The following is an 18380-nucleotide window of genomic DNA, read 5'->3' as shown; positions in this document are numbered from 1 at the left end:
AACGGAAGTACTCAATGATTTTTTTTGCCTTGGTCTTCACAGACAAGGTCAGTTCCCGGACTGCTGCACTGGGCAGCATAGTATGGGGAGGAGGTGAGCAGCCCTCAGTGGTGAAAGAACAGATTAAGGACTGTTTAGAAAACTGGACATGCAGAAGTCCATGGGGCAGATGCAATGCATCCTAGGGTGCTGAGGGAGTTGGCTGATGTGATTGCAGAGCCATTAGCTATTATCTTTGAAAACTCATGGCAATTGGTGGAGGTCCCAGATGTTTGGAAAAAGGCAAATATGGTGCCCATCTTTAAAAAAGGGAAGAAGGAGAATCTGGGGAACTACAGACTGGTTAGCCTTACCTCAGACCCCAGAAAAATCATGGAGCAGGTCCTCAAGGAATCCATTTTGAAGCACTTGGAGGAGAGGAAGGTGATCAGGAACAGTCAACGTGGATTCACCAAGGACAAGTCATGCCTGACCAACCTGATTGGCTCTGTGGATATGGGGAAAGCGATGGATGTGACATATCTTGGCTTTAGCAAAGCTTTTGATATGGTCTCCCACAGTATTCTTTCCAGCAAGTTAAAAAAGTATGGATTGGATGAATGGACTATAAGATGGATAGAAAGCTGGCTAGATTGTCGGGCTCAACGGGTAGTGATCAATGGCTCGATGTCTAGTTGGCAGCCGGTATCAAGCAGCGTGCCCCGGGGTCGGTCCTGGGGCCAGTTTTGTTCAGCATCTTCATTAATGATCTGGATGATGGGATGGATTGCATCCTCAGCAAGTTCGCGGATGACACTGCTGGGGGGAGAGGTAGATACACTGGAAGGTGAGGATAGGGTCCAGAGTGACCTAGACAAATTGAAGGATTGGGCCAAAAGAAATCTGATGAGGTTCAACAAGGACAAGTGCAGAGTCCTGAATTTAGGATGGAAGAATCTCATGCACTGCTACAGGCTGGGGACCGACTGGCAGAAAAGCAGCAGTTCTGCAGAAAAGGACCTGGGGATTACAGTGGACAAGAAGCTGGATATGAGTCAACAGTGTGCCCTTGTTGCCAAGAAGGCCAACAGCATATTGGGCTGTATTAGTAGGAGCATTGCCAGAAGATCGAGGGAAGTGATTATTCCCCTCTATTCAGCACAGGTGAGGCCACATCTGGACTATTGCGTCCAGTTTTGCTCCCCCAGTTACAGAAAGGATGTGAACAAATTGGAGAGAGTCCAACGGAGGGCAACAAAAATGATTAGGGGGCTGGGGCATGTGACTTATGAAGAGAGGATGTGGGAACTGGTCTTATTTAGTCTGCAGAAGAGATGAGTGAAGGGGGATTTGATAGCAGCCTTCAACTACCTGAAGTGGGGTTCCAAGGAGGATGGAGCTAGGCTGTTCTCAATGGTGGCAGGTGACAGAACACGGAGCAATCGTCTCAAGTTGCAGTGGGGGAGGTCTAGGTTGGATATTAGGAAGAACTATTTCACTAGAATTGGTGGTGAAGCGCTGGAATGGGTTACCTAGGGAGGTGGTGGACTCTCCATCCTTAGAGGTTTTTAAGGCCTGGCTTGACAAAGCCCTGGCTGGGATGATTTAGTTGGGGTTGGTCCTGCTTTGAGCAGAGGGTTAGACTAGATGACTTCCTGAGGCCTCTTCCAACTCTAATCTTCTATAAATCTGTGATAACAGTTGTTGTATTCCCTGCAGTCAGTACTGGACTAACAAAACAATATGCTTTACTCTGTTTCTATTAATAACTGATGAAATCATGGATATTTCCTGTAAATAATATATCAAAGGGAAACATTTTCAAGGGGCTTCTCCCTTTGTTAGAATTACTCATTTCCATCTAGTACACTGGGATTTCTGCAGTATATAAGAACTGTCAGCCGTTCCTACCAAGACCTCAAGAAATGTCCTTTGTCTTGATCACACATTCATAGATTAAAAGACCAGAAGGGACCACTGGGATAATTTTGTCTGACCTCCTGTATTAGAGGTCATAGGATTTCCCTGAATTATTTTTTGTTTGAACTAGAGCATGTTTTTAAGAATAACATCCAATCTTGATTTTTAAATTGTCAGTGATGAAGAATCTACCACGACCATTGGTATATTATTCCCAATGGTTAATCATAATTAAGTAGGTACTGTATATATTTGAAAGATGGTGGGGAAGCGTGTTTTGTTTTTAGGTTTTTTGTTGTTTTTTTAAAAGCCCCTCACCCCAGTTTTAATTATGTTGTCATAACCATTCATTCATTCATTGATATAATAATATCTAGAAACTTACCAAGACAGATTGACTTAAATAATAATGGCATATATTTAATGTCAATTAATCGCAGTTAACTCACGAGATTAACTCAAAAAAATTAATCCCAATTAAAAAATTAATTGTGATTAATTGCGCTGCTACCCGATAGAATATCAATTGAACGTTATTAAATATTTTTGGATGTTTTTCTACATTTTTAAATATATTGATTTCTAGTACAACACAGAATACCAAGTGTACAGTGCTCACTTTATATTATTATTTTTTATTACAAATGTTTTCACTGTAAAAACGAAACAAAAGAAATAGTATTTTTCAATTCACCTCATACGAGTACTGTAGTGCTATAAATTTCAGTACTATAAATTTCTGGTTGCCGGACGATTTTTGAACACAACCTTCTTCTGGAATTCTAGGAATTATAAAGAAAAAGCAACCTTTACGGCAAGGTGCCGCCACCTTGCTAATATTCAGTAATTAGTTACTCCGCTAGCAGCTCCATTGATTTCAAAGGGACTACTCATGAAGTAAGGTATTGCTCATCATGAGTAAGGGTGTCTGATGTGTTTGTAGAGAAAAGGGAGTTCTACCAGCGTCCTTAGCGGGCTCTTTATACCGTGTAGCTCCCAAAAGAGCCTGCTGGAGCGGAATGGCGCGGAGTAGCGCTTGAAGAGCTAATTGTGGTGGTTCATGCTGGGGAGTAGATGTGTATGTGTTTGGGAGAGGCAGGGATACTCGCTAACAGGAGAGATTTTGCAGGTTTCCCTTGGTGCCAACAACCGCAGCGCATGTTTGTCTTTGTGGCCATGAATTTCACAAACACAACCAACCCCAAACTCAAGTTATGTAGAGGTTTAGTCCAAGTGTTCTGCTCCTCTCTTTTCACTAGGAGCTCATTATCCTTGTTGTTGTTTATCTGCTGTAGAGAGTGATCTTGGTGGATACACACAGTACTATGGTTTGCATGAGTTGGGTGAAACCTTGTTAGTGGTCAGGTTAAAACCTTGCTGAGTTTGATGGGGGTGTATTTACTCTTCAGTTAACTTAACTGTAGGGACAAGTTAGTCACAGGCCCCCACCTGAGACAAAGGGTTATGTGAATGCACTGAGGAGTTTTGGACTGTGTGTTCGGAGAGGCTTTGCTTCATATTGTTTTGGATCAGGGTGGGTAGGTGTGTATATGTGTGGATAAAAGGTAGACCACAGAGGGCCAGGGAGTCACACAGACAGCCCGAAGGAGCAGCTGAAAGCATGATGTATGGGCCAGGGGTTCAGGCGGAAAAGTATATTTTTTGGTGCTGTGAGCAAAAGAAGCTGTTTCCTGCTCTTTGATTCCTTCTGTGTTCAGAGACATGGGACTTTGTACATTCTTTGTAAATAAGCAAAACTGCATCAAAGAAATACCTGACTGTCACCAATTTCTCCTCCTAACTGGAACAACCTACTAGATCCTGAATTTTTGGCTACCTGCTTGAGTCAAAAAGGATAACAACACTAAGGCCAACGTATATTTGGGCCTGTTCCTAAGTGATGGATGTCCTGTGAATGTGAGAATTTTGAGGCCTCTGTAGAGTTCTATTTTTACTAGGCAGTAAGTTCTTGGCTATAATCCTGTTTATGTGTGGGAGCTGCAGGAGTCATATGACCCTTGCCACATTTCTCTCAGGAAGGAGCTCCAGTGGCAGAGCGCTGCTGCAGTTTCACTCGTCCGTTGAAGTACTCTTCAAATTCACTTGTTCAACAAGTGCTTTAACTGTGCTCCTTGCAGATTATAGGTACTTGGAGTGGTGATATGTCTGGCAGTATTTCTTGTGTCACCGACTGAATTAATGCTGGAATGCCAGAGGATACAGGTACAATGTGACGACTCCACATTTGGGGGATTTACACAAGAAATGACTCGCCTCTCATTTGGAATTTTCTGATTAAATTGTTAAGTGTATTGTCATTAGAATGTACTATTGCATGTAAGTGTTGCAGAGTGCAGAAGTATGGTTAAATGTGAACTGCTCTATTTTAAGTTGTGCTAAATATTCTTGTTAATTGGAAAAATACCGAGTTACAAATTAGCATGTCTCTGTTAACTGAATTTCATGTTGGTAGTTGAATGGGTGATACATTTTAAAACTCCATGGCTTTATTTAACTTATTACTTGTTTTAAAATCTCATACTAAATCCTATTGTCAAAAAGTGTTGTGCTTTATGCAGCTACATTGGGAGTGTTGTTCAGTATCCTTATGCAGTGCAAACTCACTAAAAATATACAAATCCACAATTTATGTTGAAAACTAGCAGAGGGTCATATTAACTGAAATGATGAATGTTAAAGACATTTATTTAATCATAAATGTAACGGGTTTGCTTGCGCTTGCTTCCTTGCAGTGTATTGTGTATCTTGCATGTGAACATATGGGCAGATTTGAAACTGTTTCACATTGAGCACTTTGCACTGTACTCTGTATCTTACTGTGTGTGTTTGCACTAGCCTATTTTGCATTGTGCAAGGTAACCTGTCTCCCTTTTTCCTGCTATCTCCCATGCAAAGTACTCAGGAATCAGTAGTAATGTCACATGGTGTTTCAGTCTTACAGTTTTAAGAATCTGGTCTCCTGTGCCAGGCTACACTGTAAATCTATGACTTGATTTTGATCCTTAGGCTGTACTGAATGAGACTTCAAAACCTTTTGTTAGTTGCCTTGGGAAGAGATACTATAGCCAGTTATTAATAATGAATATTTAATTTCTTTGCACTATGTAGATATAAGATTGCTAATCTGGACCCTTTTGGATTAATACATTAAATTACTGTATTTTAGTTTTAGAAAAGAATTAGAGACTTCATTGAACATGAAGTTTGTTTGGGTTTTTTTCTATGTAGTTCATTGCACTGCAAAGAAATATGTCAGATAAACTGTGCAAAACAAAGACTAATGCTGCTTACTTCACTGCAGTGCAGTGTTGGAACAACTGACAAGAATTCCTTGGAAGAACTGTACCCTGCTTTTCAGAAAGTACACTACTTGAACGTCAGTATAAAAGATTTCTTTAGAAAGTCAGTAGTTAGTATACAGTAAAGTGGTCAGATTTCAAACCCCCAGAGAACTGGATGCAATTTTGAGGTCTTTTTGTGGATGGGTCGTTGCCAAGTTGACAAACTTCTCTAACTATCTATTTTACTGTCAAATTTAAGATGGAAAAATCTTTTGAGGGGACAATTAACATGAGAGGGTTATCTTGAAAAAGGCTGTGAACATAAACCTCTAGCTGATTGATAATATGTTCTGGGGCTTGAGAGGGAGGGATGGGGAGGCCTGCAGGAGTCACCACTCCATGATTCCTTAGCCCTTCTCCCTTCCTCCACCCTTCAGTGGCGAGGGAAAGGAAGCACAAAGGCGATGAAGGCTGGAGTAGCATCTATGCAGGGGCTCTGCTCTGCAGCCTCTGCCGAAGGGTTAGAGGGACATCCCCAGTACCCAGCAAAGTTCCAGAGGGTCTCAAGGATTTTTAAAGGAAAAATCTATTTTAGGTGCTTATCTGGCCATCACTACCATAGTATGCACCTCACAGTCTCTACTGTATTTATTCTCACAAGCCTCTTGTGAGGTAGGGAAGTACTGTGTAGTACTTTGTTTTGCAGATGTGAAACTAAGGCAGAGAGAGGCTAAGCGCCAGATTTTCAAAGGTATTTAGCTGTCTAAAGATGCAGTTGGGCACCTAGTGGGATTTTCAAAAGTGCAAGGTGTTTAATGTCCATCGTTTTTTTTTTTTTTTTTCCTTTTCTTAAGGCACCTAAATAACTTTTGAAAATCTGGACCTAAGGAACGTGCCCAAAGTCACACAGGAAGTCTGTGGCAGAGGTGGCAATTGATCTTGGGTCTCTCACACCCTAGGTTAGGGCCCTAAGACATTTGTCTTTCGAACATTTAATGAATGAATGGCATTCCCATCTCTCATTTATCTACTTTGCATTTTGGTGCTGACTTCTAGTCCTAGTGATGCAACAGTTTGATGTTGATAGTATAGTATTGAGCCACTTTCTATGCATCCAGACGTGTGCAATAGTATTCATCACTAGAGATGCTCATTGGTGTTCAAAGCTGGGAGTGCTGCCTGTATCTGTTTTGTTGTTCATATTTTCATATGAACTAGGGAATGGACATTGATTCTTTTAAACCTTTATGCTCGGTTTAGCTATTAATTTTTGTTCCCCCCAAATTTTTCCATTTCATGGGTAGAAAATGGTCAGTTATGGATGGGATGGCTATGGAGGAATGTATAGCTCTGCTATACACCATCCATGTGGCAATCAGCAGAGTTTCCTTGGTGTGAGAAGTAGCACATCTCCAGTACTGTGAAACGTATTTTTAGGATAATGGGAACTTGTTCTTTAGGGATGGAAAAGTTTATTCACATAATATAATATCTCACATGAATTTTGGTGTGGTTTAAAGGTTATTAAATAACTACTTTGAAAAACTGTTCTATGAAGAGTAAACGTCATTAAATGGAAAACATCCATGAAAGTCCTAATGCACCACTCTGCCATTGCAGGATAGTCCCCACAGCAAACTATCTAGTCCATTCATCAACTTAATTTTATATTTCCCAAATAACGTGGCTCCCAAACATTTCCAATCTCCAATTCCCAGTCTAATATCGATATATTTCATGATCAGGACTTTTTTTCCTGATATTTAACATTAATTATCTTTTAAAATAAAAAATCGTCCCATTTCTAGTAATGCCCACTTTGGTCCTCTAAATAATTCCTCTCCAGACTTACATCCTTTAGATATTTGTAGATGATTCTCCTTGTCTTCCCTCAGTCATTGCTTAGTCAAATTATCCCATATCCCCTCAGTTGTGGCTCAACCATATTATACATATTGAATTACTTTTCTCCCTCAATATAAATCAATACCTCAGCTGCCCTAATAATGTACTCCTCCAATTCATCTTTATATTTCCAGCATTAAGGTGTGCAAAACTCATGCAGTAATCCAGGATCAGTCTTATCAGGGCCATATAGATGGTCATATAAACAGTTGTATGTGAGTGAAAATCTTACTTCTTTTCAACGAGTCACTGCTAATTCAATAAACCCTATTTAATACTAGAATTAATTGGAGCAGCACCTCACTCCTGCTGGGTACTCAGTAGGTAACCTGTGATTTCGGTGGCTGTCTGAGTTTTGATATCAGAAATACGTTGATACTGGATTGTCACAGGACATCTCCATCGCTACCCAGTGAACCTCACTGTCTGGCCAGTTCAGATGGTTTTCCGGTCACAAACACGCACACCGGGCTGTTTATCTTACACCAATGTGTGTATTTATTTCCCTCTTACATAGTAATAATTGTGCAATACACGCTTACAGCAAGGTAGGCTTCCCTACATCCCTCACTTCCGAGCCCAGATTCTCTCTGAGCTTCCTCCTGAGCTCCTCTTGCTTCCTGTTTCCTCCCCTTATATTCTCCCCAGTTACCTGGTTAGCCCAGTGATTGCCACCCAGGTGCTCACAGCGACCACACCAGAAAATATATAATTGCCCTCAGCTGGGCCTGCAGCCTTCCCCAGGCTGCAGCACTGTCAGTGATCAGGGTGTCCTGTCACATGGATATTTAGCAAGAATATCAGCAATAAAGTTCCCGGCACCAGATAGTGCCCATGTGGCAATGCTCTGGAAATGTGTTCTACTCTTACTCGTTTCTTTATAATCTGTTGATTTTCTTGTGAATATGCGTACAGGAAATTCTTCCTAGGGCTTTGAAGAAGCGAGTAAGGATGCACAAACTATCAGTGACTTTCTAATATGGGTAGTTATAATCTGCTTCCTCATCCAGACCTGTGGAGGTACCAGACCCAGGCACAGCAGAACATTGGCAAGATTTTGGGCATACTATCATCACCAACACAACAAGGGGTCCCTCTATATTTCAATTCAGCAGAGGCTATTTTAAGTGTAGAGTAAATAAAGGTGAATTTCAAATTTCATTCAATTCAGCAATCTAGGAAAAGTATGTGATCATTCAAACTTTAATGAGAACTTTAATCAGGAGGATGCTACGGTAAATGTCCTAATATACTGTATAATCATTAAACTCCACAAGCGATGACAGCATATTGCTAACAAAATATGTTGATGGAGTATCCTCATACACTTTGAAGCTAAACTTTGACACATACAAACAAAAGTAAAAGGATCAGAATTACTATATAAAGAAACTGGATTCAAAACTTTATTGAAATGAATGTAAGTTAAAAATGTAGTAGAACTTGAATAAAAGAAGAGTTCTCTATATGAAGGAGTTATTTCTCATGTTCTATCATTGTTATTCCAGATGAAAGAGACAATGTTTAATTAAACTCTATGAAGAAACATAGTTTTATTATGACCCCACAGAGGTTGTATCCACAGAGAATGTTGGGTGAAACACCGATCAGAATTAATATATTAAATTAATTAATTCCTTTTGAATGGAGAGGAAAATAAAGCACCCTGTTAGTTTTTGTTGTTTGTTCATTCATGCTTATTTAACATGATTATTTTTGAATGTCAAATGCATCCTTGTGAGATTTAAAAAATGGAATGCAAGCAAAAAGTTATACACCTCTACCCCAATATAACGCTATCCTCGGGAGCCAAAAAATCTTACCGCGTTATAGGTGAAACCACGTTATATCGAACTTGCTTTGATCTGCTGGAGCGCGCAGCCCCGCCCTCCCGGAGTGCTGCTTTACCGCGTTATATCCGAATTCATGTTATATCGGGTTGCATTATATCAGGGTAGAGGTGTAGTTGTTTTACAGTTTGTTGCATACCTGTGCTTTAGCTAAATATAATTCTTCTTTACTTTTCATTTCCACTCCTGGCTTGGAAACTATTGTTAAACAAAAAATGCTAAGACATCAAAAAGACATGCCAGATAGGTTCTCCCCTACCCCCCCGCCTCTTTTTTTTTTGAGTCCTACTGTAACAAAAAAGGCTACTGTGTTGATTCCCAGTTACATTGCAGGCTAGGTATTACATGGAGCTATGCAGAGCACTTGGCCCTAATGCACATTTCTGAATCAATGCTAGCATTCAAGGGAAACAATCTGCAGTAAGTCTGGCTGCCCCAAAGGAGGTGGGACTGTAAGCACGGGTGCAGTTGACAACAACCTTTTCATAATGTTTCTTTTTAACAAACACTACATGAAATTTCCGTGTAAGCGTCCAGAGTTCAAGCAGCAGTTACAGCCAATTCCAAATGAGGAAACCCTTTGATAAAAATCTCTAGTAATTTACTAGAAAAGATGTTCATAATTTTCACGCAGAGGAAACATCTGCATGGTTGACTGCATTAATGTCTTTCTGCTCTGAAAAACTGCTACATACAAAGTTACATGCACAAGTATTTGGAGGATCAGAGCATTAGAGTAAATACAGGGAGACAACTTTTAGCCCTGAAATAGTTATAAAGGAAAATTAAGGGGTAATTGGCTGATAGCACTTTTACTAATTTATTTAATTTATTTATGATTTGATTTAATTTAATTTAATTTAATTATTGGTCAGTATGAGAGGACATAACACCACTGATCAGTTTATTTTTAAGTTGCATTTGTTTTCTTCTTGTGAGAGTGTATGGAAACTTTTAAAAGCTGAACTGGAAACACTTTGGGGGAAAAAACACCCAGTTTTAGAATGATTTGCTGAATCCCTCGAGTAAGAAGAGGGACATTCAGTATGTAATTTACTCTCCCTTGTTCACTCTATTAGTTCCCTGTATTAATCTGTTGCCAGGTGGGAAAACTACTATGGGTGTGGCGAGTCAAATACAAGCCTGTTACAATTTGTTAATAATTCCATAGACACTGTCCATAGACACTGTTACCTAACATATTAAAATGTAAAAATAATAAATGTACTGTAGCAAAATTACAAGAACTAGAAAGTTTGTGTTCAACATTTCCTATAATTCTTTGGAATGCTCTTTTGCATAAACAACCTAAGAGGTGCAATTTCTATTTTAAATCACAAGATGGCAGCAAATTTTTAATTTGCTCAATATTTTGCTAGCCTAAATGAGCTCAGTTCTGCAGCCTTCATATACTGTACTTGCATCTCTTGTTGAAGTCAATAGGCATTTGCTTGGAGAAGGGCAGCAGGATTATAGCCTTAATTTGTTACCACAGGATAAAGACCCTTAGAATCACTTTTTTACACTAACCTATCAACTATTTTTAACCTGGAACATACACAGAGTAAAGAGTGGGTGGGGAGTTGCTTTTGGGGTGTATTTGTTTGTTTTTATCACAATAAGATTTAAGCTGATTTAAAATGACATTTACCTTCAGTGCTGACGAGCTTGAACGTTCAGTGTACTATTTACTAAATGTAATAGAAAAATAACTTTGACTGAAAGTCACATAACGTAGAAAAACAAAGTTTATGCATGCATCCCTAGCATATTGCACACATTTCTTTTATATGTAAATTTACAGCTTAATCATAAAAATCCTTACTCAAGTGAGTAGTCCTCACATGAATACTTGTGTGAGGAGAAGTTTGCAGGCTTTGGCTTTTAGAGATTAGAAATAGAAAACACCTGTTAGATCATCTCTCTTCCAGTGCAGGATCCTTCCTCCAGTATTAAGTATTTGCAATACAAATGACTAGTTAGTTGCATGTTTCATAATAAATGCCTTGCTCAACATTTTGATATATACTTCTGGGAAAGCAGAACAACATCTTTCCTCTGTTTTTCACTATTCTAAAAGGGTGACTGTGCCTGGGAGTTTGAAGAAAGTGCCTGGATATGTTGTTTAGCAAAGAATCTGATTTGCAAGAGTACATGATACTTTATATGAGAAGAAGTATTTTAACCCCACTATCCTGGATTGATTCCAACATCAGTGGTTATGTCTTCCTTGCCAGAAATTCTGCTATAGGTTCAATTGGCTAAGTTCCCTTAATTTTTACTGAGACTTCGGCTCCTAGAGATTTAGGCACTTGTGAAAATTTTATCCTGGTCTTTATGTTAGCAAATTTTGAGATAGAAGAATCCATATTTGTTGTATGTGGCTAGGATGAGCAAAGCTACTATGTAACTGTCTTACTTTTCTGCCACAGAGTTGTCAATGAAGTTCTGATTGCAGACTCTTTATCACTAGTGATGATGTAAGGGGCAAATTGCACTGTGATTTTCCTCCCCACACCCACATTTCAATTTGAGTTTGCAAACTATTGGTTAGAAGCAATCATATTTTGACTTATCAGCTGAGAACATTTGCTCTGGATGTCAATAAGTGAGATCAGAGCTCCACTCACCAAGTCATATTTATTATAGTTATTCCTTCAGTGGCTTCAAATGTATTTTTATGCAGTAATAAATTAATCGCTATCTTGGTACTTCAGTGCCACATACCGAAGAAAGTGTCTGCTGACTAAGAACAATTATATGAGTACCAAGGTTACCAAGCATGTACCATATCAGAACTCTGTAGTAATGTCATAATGCTTAACATTCTTTAAAGTTCCCAAAACTTTCTGTGTCTCCTTGCTGGAAATTTGCTATATACAGTACATAGGTGTTTTCCAAACTGTGGGATTAACGTGGGCGAAGGACTAGTTGGGAGCACAGGCCTCTTAGTTCTTCTCCAGATTCTCATCCTTAGTTTGAAAAAAGTCTGTTGTGGTTACAAAGAAACCTTCAAACATAAAGCAAGTGCAACTGATGTAGAGACATCTCTCTGAGTTTGCAGTACCCATGAAAAATAGCTAATGATGGTACTTTATATGTCAACATTTTAAGCTATTTAAATTCTCATCAAAGCATGTAACAAAGAGGGGAAAGGGTCATCTGAAGATCTATGCCAGTGTTTTCCAAAGAGTTGTGTTTAGGAGGATGTGGAGGAAGGCACCAAAAAGACTAGCCATGAGAGGGCACATGGAGGATGCACAATTAATATGTGTAGGCTTTTAACAATGCATGATGAGGCTGCAGGAAGAGGAAGAGTGCAATTGGTTTTATTTGGCTGAGGAGGAGCTCAGCATTCAAAAGTTAGGGAAACTTTACAATATTTTTGTAGTATCTTTATCTTTCATCGCATAATACTACTGTAACAAATAAGTGGGCACATATTAGTTCATGGTTATGTTTATTGTACAGCATGCTTATCTGGAATTTCATGTAATCTGTGGAAACAGAATTTAGATCCTCTGGTTATAAAAGCATAAGCACTTATCAATTGAGCTAAAGGAAAGTCTTTTGTAATTGCTTGCAGTCTGGGGCGGAATCAGGTGCTTGAGATCTGTGACACATCAGTTTCAGAAAATAATTTGTAACTAGAGCTGGTTGATTTGATTTTTTTTTTTAAATTGACAAAATATTTAATTTAAAATTGTAATTAAACAGTGTGATGCAAACTGGGGGGGAAAAAAGGCAGTTGAATTTTCAAAAAAATGTTTTACCATTTTTTTGTATAGTTCTCTTTATACAACCCTTGATCCAAAATGTTTTTGTTCAAGTTGGTTGTGAAATTCATAAGCCGTGTATAATTCTTTTTCATTATTGCGGTGGTAACCTAAATGGAAGTGAAAATCAGCAGTGATGCTTTAAATTGGTGAGCAAACTGTTTATACTGACATATGACTCTAAAGCAAATTCAATTAAAATAAAGTTTAAAAAGACCACTACAGGAGCTGGCCAACACCAGAAAGTGAGACCATTTTGGCCCGGGAGTCATGTTCATGGCATGTTTTGACTGAAATGTCAATTTTCATTATTTGTTTGTCTAATAAGACCATCATTTTATGTAATTTGTCCAGCAGAAGTTTTTAATCTACTGTATGTTCTTATACAACTTGTCTTTCTTTACAGTTTCTCAACCACAGGCTGTACATAGCCACCTGGAGAAACCATCAGGTACAGCAATTCTCTGCAATAACTGTGGAAACCCATGCAAAGGGGAAGTTTTGAGAGTTCAGAACAAATATTTTCATATTAAGTGCTTTGTTTGTAAAGGTAAGTGTTTACTAGTTATTACTGCTGTTATATATTGCAGTAATTCCTTGGAGATTGTGGCCCCGTTGTTTTGGAAATAGCACGGATCTATAGTACAAGCCAGTCCTCACATCAAAGAGTTTATGGTCCTAAGACCCTGATCCTGCAGTGAGTTCCAAGTGCAAAGGTTCACCCAGATGGAGCTTTTTGCAAGATTGGGGCCTAAATAGGGACAAGATGGGAGAGGAACACAGCATGGGGGGTGGAAGTCAAGGGTAATAACAAAGGAACACAAGATTCCATAGATTAGCTGTGTCCAATTTGCAGGATAGCTTTGTAGGCTTTAAGGGTCTGTTTTGTTTTGTTCATATAAATGAACAAATTGATAATTAATCTTTAGTAGGCCATTTGCCTAGCTATTGCCAGTCAGCAGTTTATTGAAACTTTATTTCCAATCACCACCTATAATACAGATGCTCTATTCTTTAGGCTGTAAATTATAGAAGGCCCAACTGAGATCTGAAACCCACTGTGATAGGCAATGTACAAACTCATAGTAAAAGACCATCCCCCCGGAAGAGCTGGCAGACTTAGGCTGGAATGGGAAATCGAAGCACAGAGAGATGAAGTGAATTACTAAAGGTCACATAGCTGGTTAAAGGCAGAACTATGCTTAGAACTCAGGTCTCCTAACTCCTAGACTAGTTCTTTATCCACCAGGCCATGTGTGCAGTTTGTTTAATTTTTAATTCTGCTCAAAATATAGTTGAGCACATCTTACATTGGGAGGAGTAACAGTTACTTGTGAGCACATAAGTGATATATAGAACCAATTTATTTGATAGAGTGTTAGTTGTGGGAAGGGGAGGGTATGAGGTTTGAGTGGAGTGGAATGGGGTATATTCTGCTGCCTGGCTTACTAGCTATCAAAACAATTGAATGTATTATCATATTGCTACATGGTTATCCCTATGTAGATTGTGAGTTTCATGAATTATCCAGGTGCCAACAGCTTGCTTATAGACATCTTCTATTTGAAATGACATCTAGAAATATATAAAAATAATGAACCTGGCTCCAAAGGTTCAAAGTCCCACCCTATCTCTGTCAAGTTTCCCAGATAAAGCTCCACTATGTTCCAAAACAAAGAGAAATGTCAGAAAGAGGGTTGAAAAGCTAATACATCGGTTAATGATTGCTCCGACTTATAACTGTGAGGAAACAGATCCAGGTTAAAGGTAATAATAACGATGCTATGAATGCCAGGAACGCTCCAATAAAATCAATGAAGTCCATAATATGTTCCAGACTGATGTATTGAAGATGCAGAAGCATCACTTATAGACCAAGTAAAAAACCTAATTTCTGCAACTCAGCCTATCAGTCTGGAACTACAGAACATCTGTCTGGGTGTCCCTTGCATTGGGCCAAGTTCCTAAGTCTTTACTCAGACAGAGCTCCCATTCAAGTCAGTTTTAATAAAAGTTTAATAACAGGATTTAAACTTTGTGCCATTGAAATATAAGGCAATGCTCTTTTCTTTAGGCTGTAAACTCTTTGGTTAACAGCTATGAGAATGCGGTTTTATTTTTTTCATTAAAGCAGTAGAAAAATATGAAAGAGAACTACAAAACATAATAAAATATTGACTATTAGGGCTATAAAATTCAAACTAAATCCATTTCCGAGTTCACTTCTAGGGCATCTGTCACAATAGCTTTTCATACAGTACGTGATGTTAGAGAAATTCTGGTCCTCTAGGCCAACCACAGGACAGATTGTGAGTTCCAAGTGCAAATTCCTTAAGCACTTTAACAGCCTTAACATGGAGTCACATGCCCCTTGGGCACTCCAGTCTGTCTTGCCACCCAGGTGAGTGTATCTCTGTTGTAGATGGTCCCTTACACCAAGAATCACAGCAATATTCAGGTTACTCCTAATCCCAAAGGACCAGTCACTTACCCCAGGTCAGTTGCACTTCAGGTCTCACACCAAAGACAATGCTTGTAGCCAATCCTATGGTAAATTATATGAAGATTTATTAAATAGGAAAAGGAAATTAGAGAGTTATTTACAAGGTTAAAGCAAGCTAACATAGATACACAAATGAGTTCCAGTCTTAGGTTTTCAAAAGTCTATAGGCTTCTATAATCATCAAGTTCTATTTGTCCTTTAGGGCTAACCCGGCGAAGCTGCTGGGGATCTCTTGTTTATGCCTAGAAACAGCTTGTTGACCCAGCATCTCCGAGCAGCATAGAGATACCTAGTTGCATTTGTTCAAGGTTTTTATCCCCCTCCTGCTATGTGATGTGAGGTGCAAACTCATCTGATGGGATGAGTCCACTTGCATGACTCCTCTTCACAGGGAGTAGAGCAGAACAGCAATAAGTTTTTAGTCCTTTTGTTGACGATTCCTCAATCCCGATGTGAGGAGTTTCCAATTGTAAGAACCACTCATAGCCTGTCTGGTATTGATGGGTCTTCTCCTTCAGTCACAGAGACTCACAATACAACCGTTCAAATATATTACATTACAACATGGAACACAGATATTACAAGTAAGATTAAAGCATGCAGCATCTCACAAGTGTTCAAACAAATCTAAACTCTAAACACTAAATTCTTTCTTATAATTCTAATACCTATTTTATCAATATCAACCCACAAGTGAGCCAGACAGATTACAGCTATGTTTATCTGTTAGTGTCTAGTTGAGATATGGGGACTTTGGCATGAGCTGGCACTTGGCCTGCCAGTGTCACGGTGTCATTACATTACCCTGGACAACTAAAGTTTGATCCCATATAGATAATAAAGATAGGGATCATCTTTATTTTGACTCAAGTTGTTCTCGGTGTTTATAGTATGATATCTTTCTAATACTTACACTAACACAGCATAACAGTGAACTGCATCAAGCATTACTATTTAGGAAATAGTTCAGGAGCATATACAAGCCCAATATATCTGAGGTACACAGATAATTTGGTGATGACTGGCATAGATTTGACTATAAATTAAAAAATAAAAAAACAGAGGGCATGACTCTTCATGCTTTAAATGATCACCTCTAGCATGCTGTGGAAGGAACAAATTCACACAACTTTCACGAACGCTGCTCTGCAAACTTATAGTGGCCTTGTGTGAAGTCCTGCAGTTTCCCTACTAAATAAATAGGGCCCTGCATAACCCTACTGTAAAGTCACACAGATGTAAGTGGAATGTGCTGTGCATGGTTTCTCTGTCCTTCGCCAGGTTACAGTCAAAGACAAGGCAGTGAACTTGCAACCTGAACCTCAGATGTAGAAAAACAAGGCCTGCTATACAGGATCAGCTTTACCATATATCCACCCATCTTTTCTTTAGGTCTTGCTACTCAATCTTTAATCAAAACCCATTGGACCCTGGATTGCTATAGTACTGTATGTGCCTTGGAAACAGTAGCTCTGTTCCTCCATGGTGAAATGGTCCACTTTTTAGTGTATGCATCCTCCTAGGTATTTAACCTTGCATATTGGGTTTAATTGATCATAGTGGGTCAGATCCTCAACTTGTGTAAATTGGTGTAGCTCTGTAAGCCAATGTGCCTGTTTCACATTTGCACTAATGCCTCCTTTATACAACTGTGGCAGTGAAAAGGGGGTCTTGGAGTGGGTATTCATTACACCTTCACCCATATTAAAGCCCCTTTTAAGTGACCGGAGTGGTGGAAAGCACCCTTAGTGTAAATAAGAATTGGAGCCAATAATTTTAACTGCATTGGATTCAGATGAGAAGTTGGGCAGAGCTAGGACAGAGAGTATTCACTAGAGAAGGAAAAAATTAGAAGGTATCTGTAACTTGGTAACAGGGAGTGGTTTGTTTATGACATCAAACCCATCTGCTGGGCTATAAATAAGCATGTTAAAAGCTTCCATGTGTAATCTGAGGGATTTGCATTTGAACATAGTGTAAAACCAAAGGGTCTCAGGTTGCAGGACAGGAGCCATTTACAGAAAACTTGAAAGTAAGATTAGAGCCCAAAACAAAGTTAACAAAGTAGGTGTGGTTCATTACCTTGCATTCTCAGTGACTGCCATGGAATATCTGTAACTGCTGTTGTTTCACAGACAATACCAGCAGTGTGTTCGTCACTGGCTAAGTCCTTCGGGGCCCTGTAGGGCCCTGAACATGTTAAATAGATATACCAGGAATAAGTGAGCAGTGGACATGGCACTCTCACAATCTGTCTTGAAGAGTTTAGTGGCTTTGGGCCTGATTTACACCTCTACCTCGATATAACGCGGTAAAGCAGTGCTCCGGGTGGGGGGGGGGTGCATGATCTGGCGGATCAAACCAAGTTCGATATAACGCGGTTTCACCTATAACGCGGTAAGATTTTTTGTCTCCCTAGGACAGCGTTATATCGGGGTAGAGATGTATCACTCTGTCACATCAGTTTTACAGTGGTGTGACTCTGTTAATTGATTTCATTGGGTCATGCCAGTGTAAAACTGATGTAATCCAGTGGTCAATCCGATCCTGTGTTGGGCTTTTCAGACCATAGCTTTTTAAAAAATTCTATAATGTATATCAGGCTGAAAGCTTATTTATTCCTCTGATTTGCCTTGTTTCTTTTCTACCTCCACCTTCTCTGGCATAGGTTTTCTTTACTAGTGCACAAGTAATTGTTGATGATGATTAGGTACAGCCTCCAATATAGAGCCCAGCAAATTCTAGTCATTACTCAAATAATATCACAAAACTTCTGATCTACCAAGCACTTGGTATGCTTAACTTTTAGCACATAAATAGTCCAATTCAAATTCAATTGGAAGTTAAACACACGCTTCAGTAGTTTGCTGGACTGGGACAATGGACTATGTATAAAACTTTCACAGGTAAATACATATGAAAATAAGGATGGCCATACTAGGTCAGACCAATGGTCCATCTAGTCCAGTATCCTGTCTTTTGACAGTGGCCAATGTCAGATGCTTCAGAGGAAGTGAACAAAACAGGGCAATTTATCGAGTGATCTGTCCCCTGTCATCCATTTCCAGCTTCTAGCTGTCCGAGGTTTAGGAACATCCAGAGCAAGGGGTTATGTCCATGACCATCTTGGCTGATAGCCATTGAT

General features: G+C 39.3%; 1 protein-coding gene across 21 annotated transcripts in view; it reads left to right on the top strand.

Annotated features, from left to right (window-relative positions):
* The window catches only part of ABLIM2 (actin binding LIM protein family member 2), a 201552-nt gene that overhangs the window by 44682 nt on the left and 138490 nt on the right, over positions 1–18380 (top strand). For 10 of the 21 annotated variants that reach the window (XM_042855514.2, XM_042855511.2, XM_024100043.3 and 7 more), the window contains exons 1-2: positions 3957–4122; positions 13139–13282. In XM_042855514.2, coding sequence (XP_042711448.2) covers positions 4107–4122; positions 13139–13282 — 160 coding nt within the window. In that variant the 5' untranslated portion in view covers positions 3957–4106. Of the gene's footprint in view, positions 1–3927; positions 4123–13138; positions 13283–18380 lie in introns of those variants that run through there. The other 11 variants (XM_065597106.1, XM_065597102.1, XM_065597105.1 and 8 more) reach the window with 5 other exon arrangements.

The sequence above is a fragment of the Chrysemys picta genome, chromosome 5, assembly GCF_011386835.1.
Source record: "Chrysemys picta bellii isolate R12L10 chromosome 5, ASM1138683v2, whole genome shotgun sequence".
Taxonomy (NCBI): Eukaryota; Metazoa; Chordata; order Testudines; family Emydidae; genus Chrysemys; species Chrysemys picta.
Note: the sequence above shows the minus strand (reverse complement) of the source record. Positions and strands in the feature narration are given on the sequence as shown.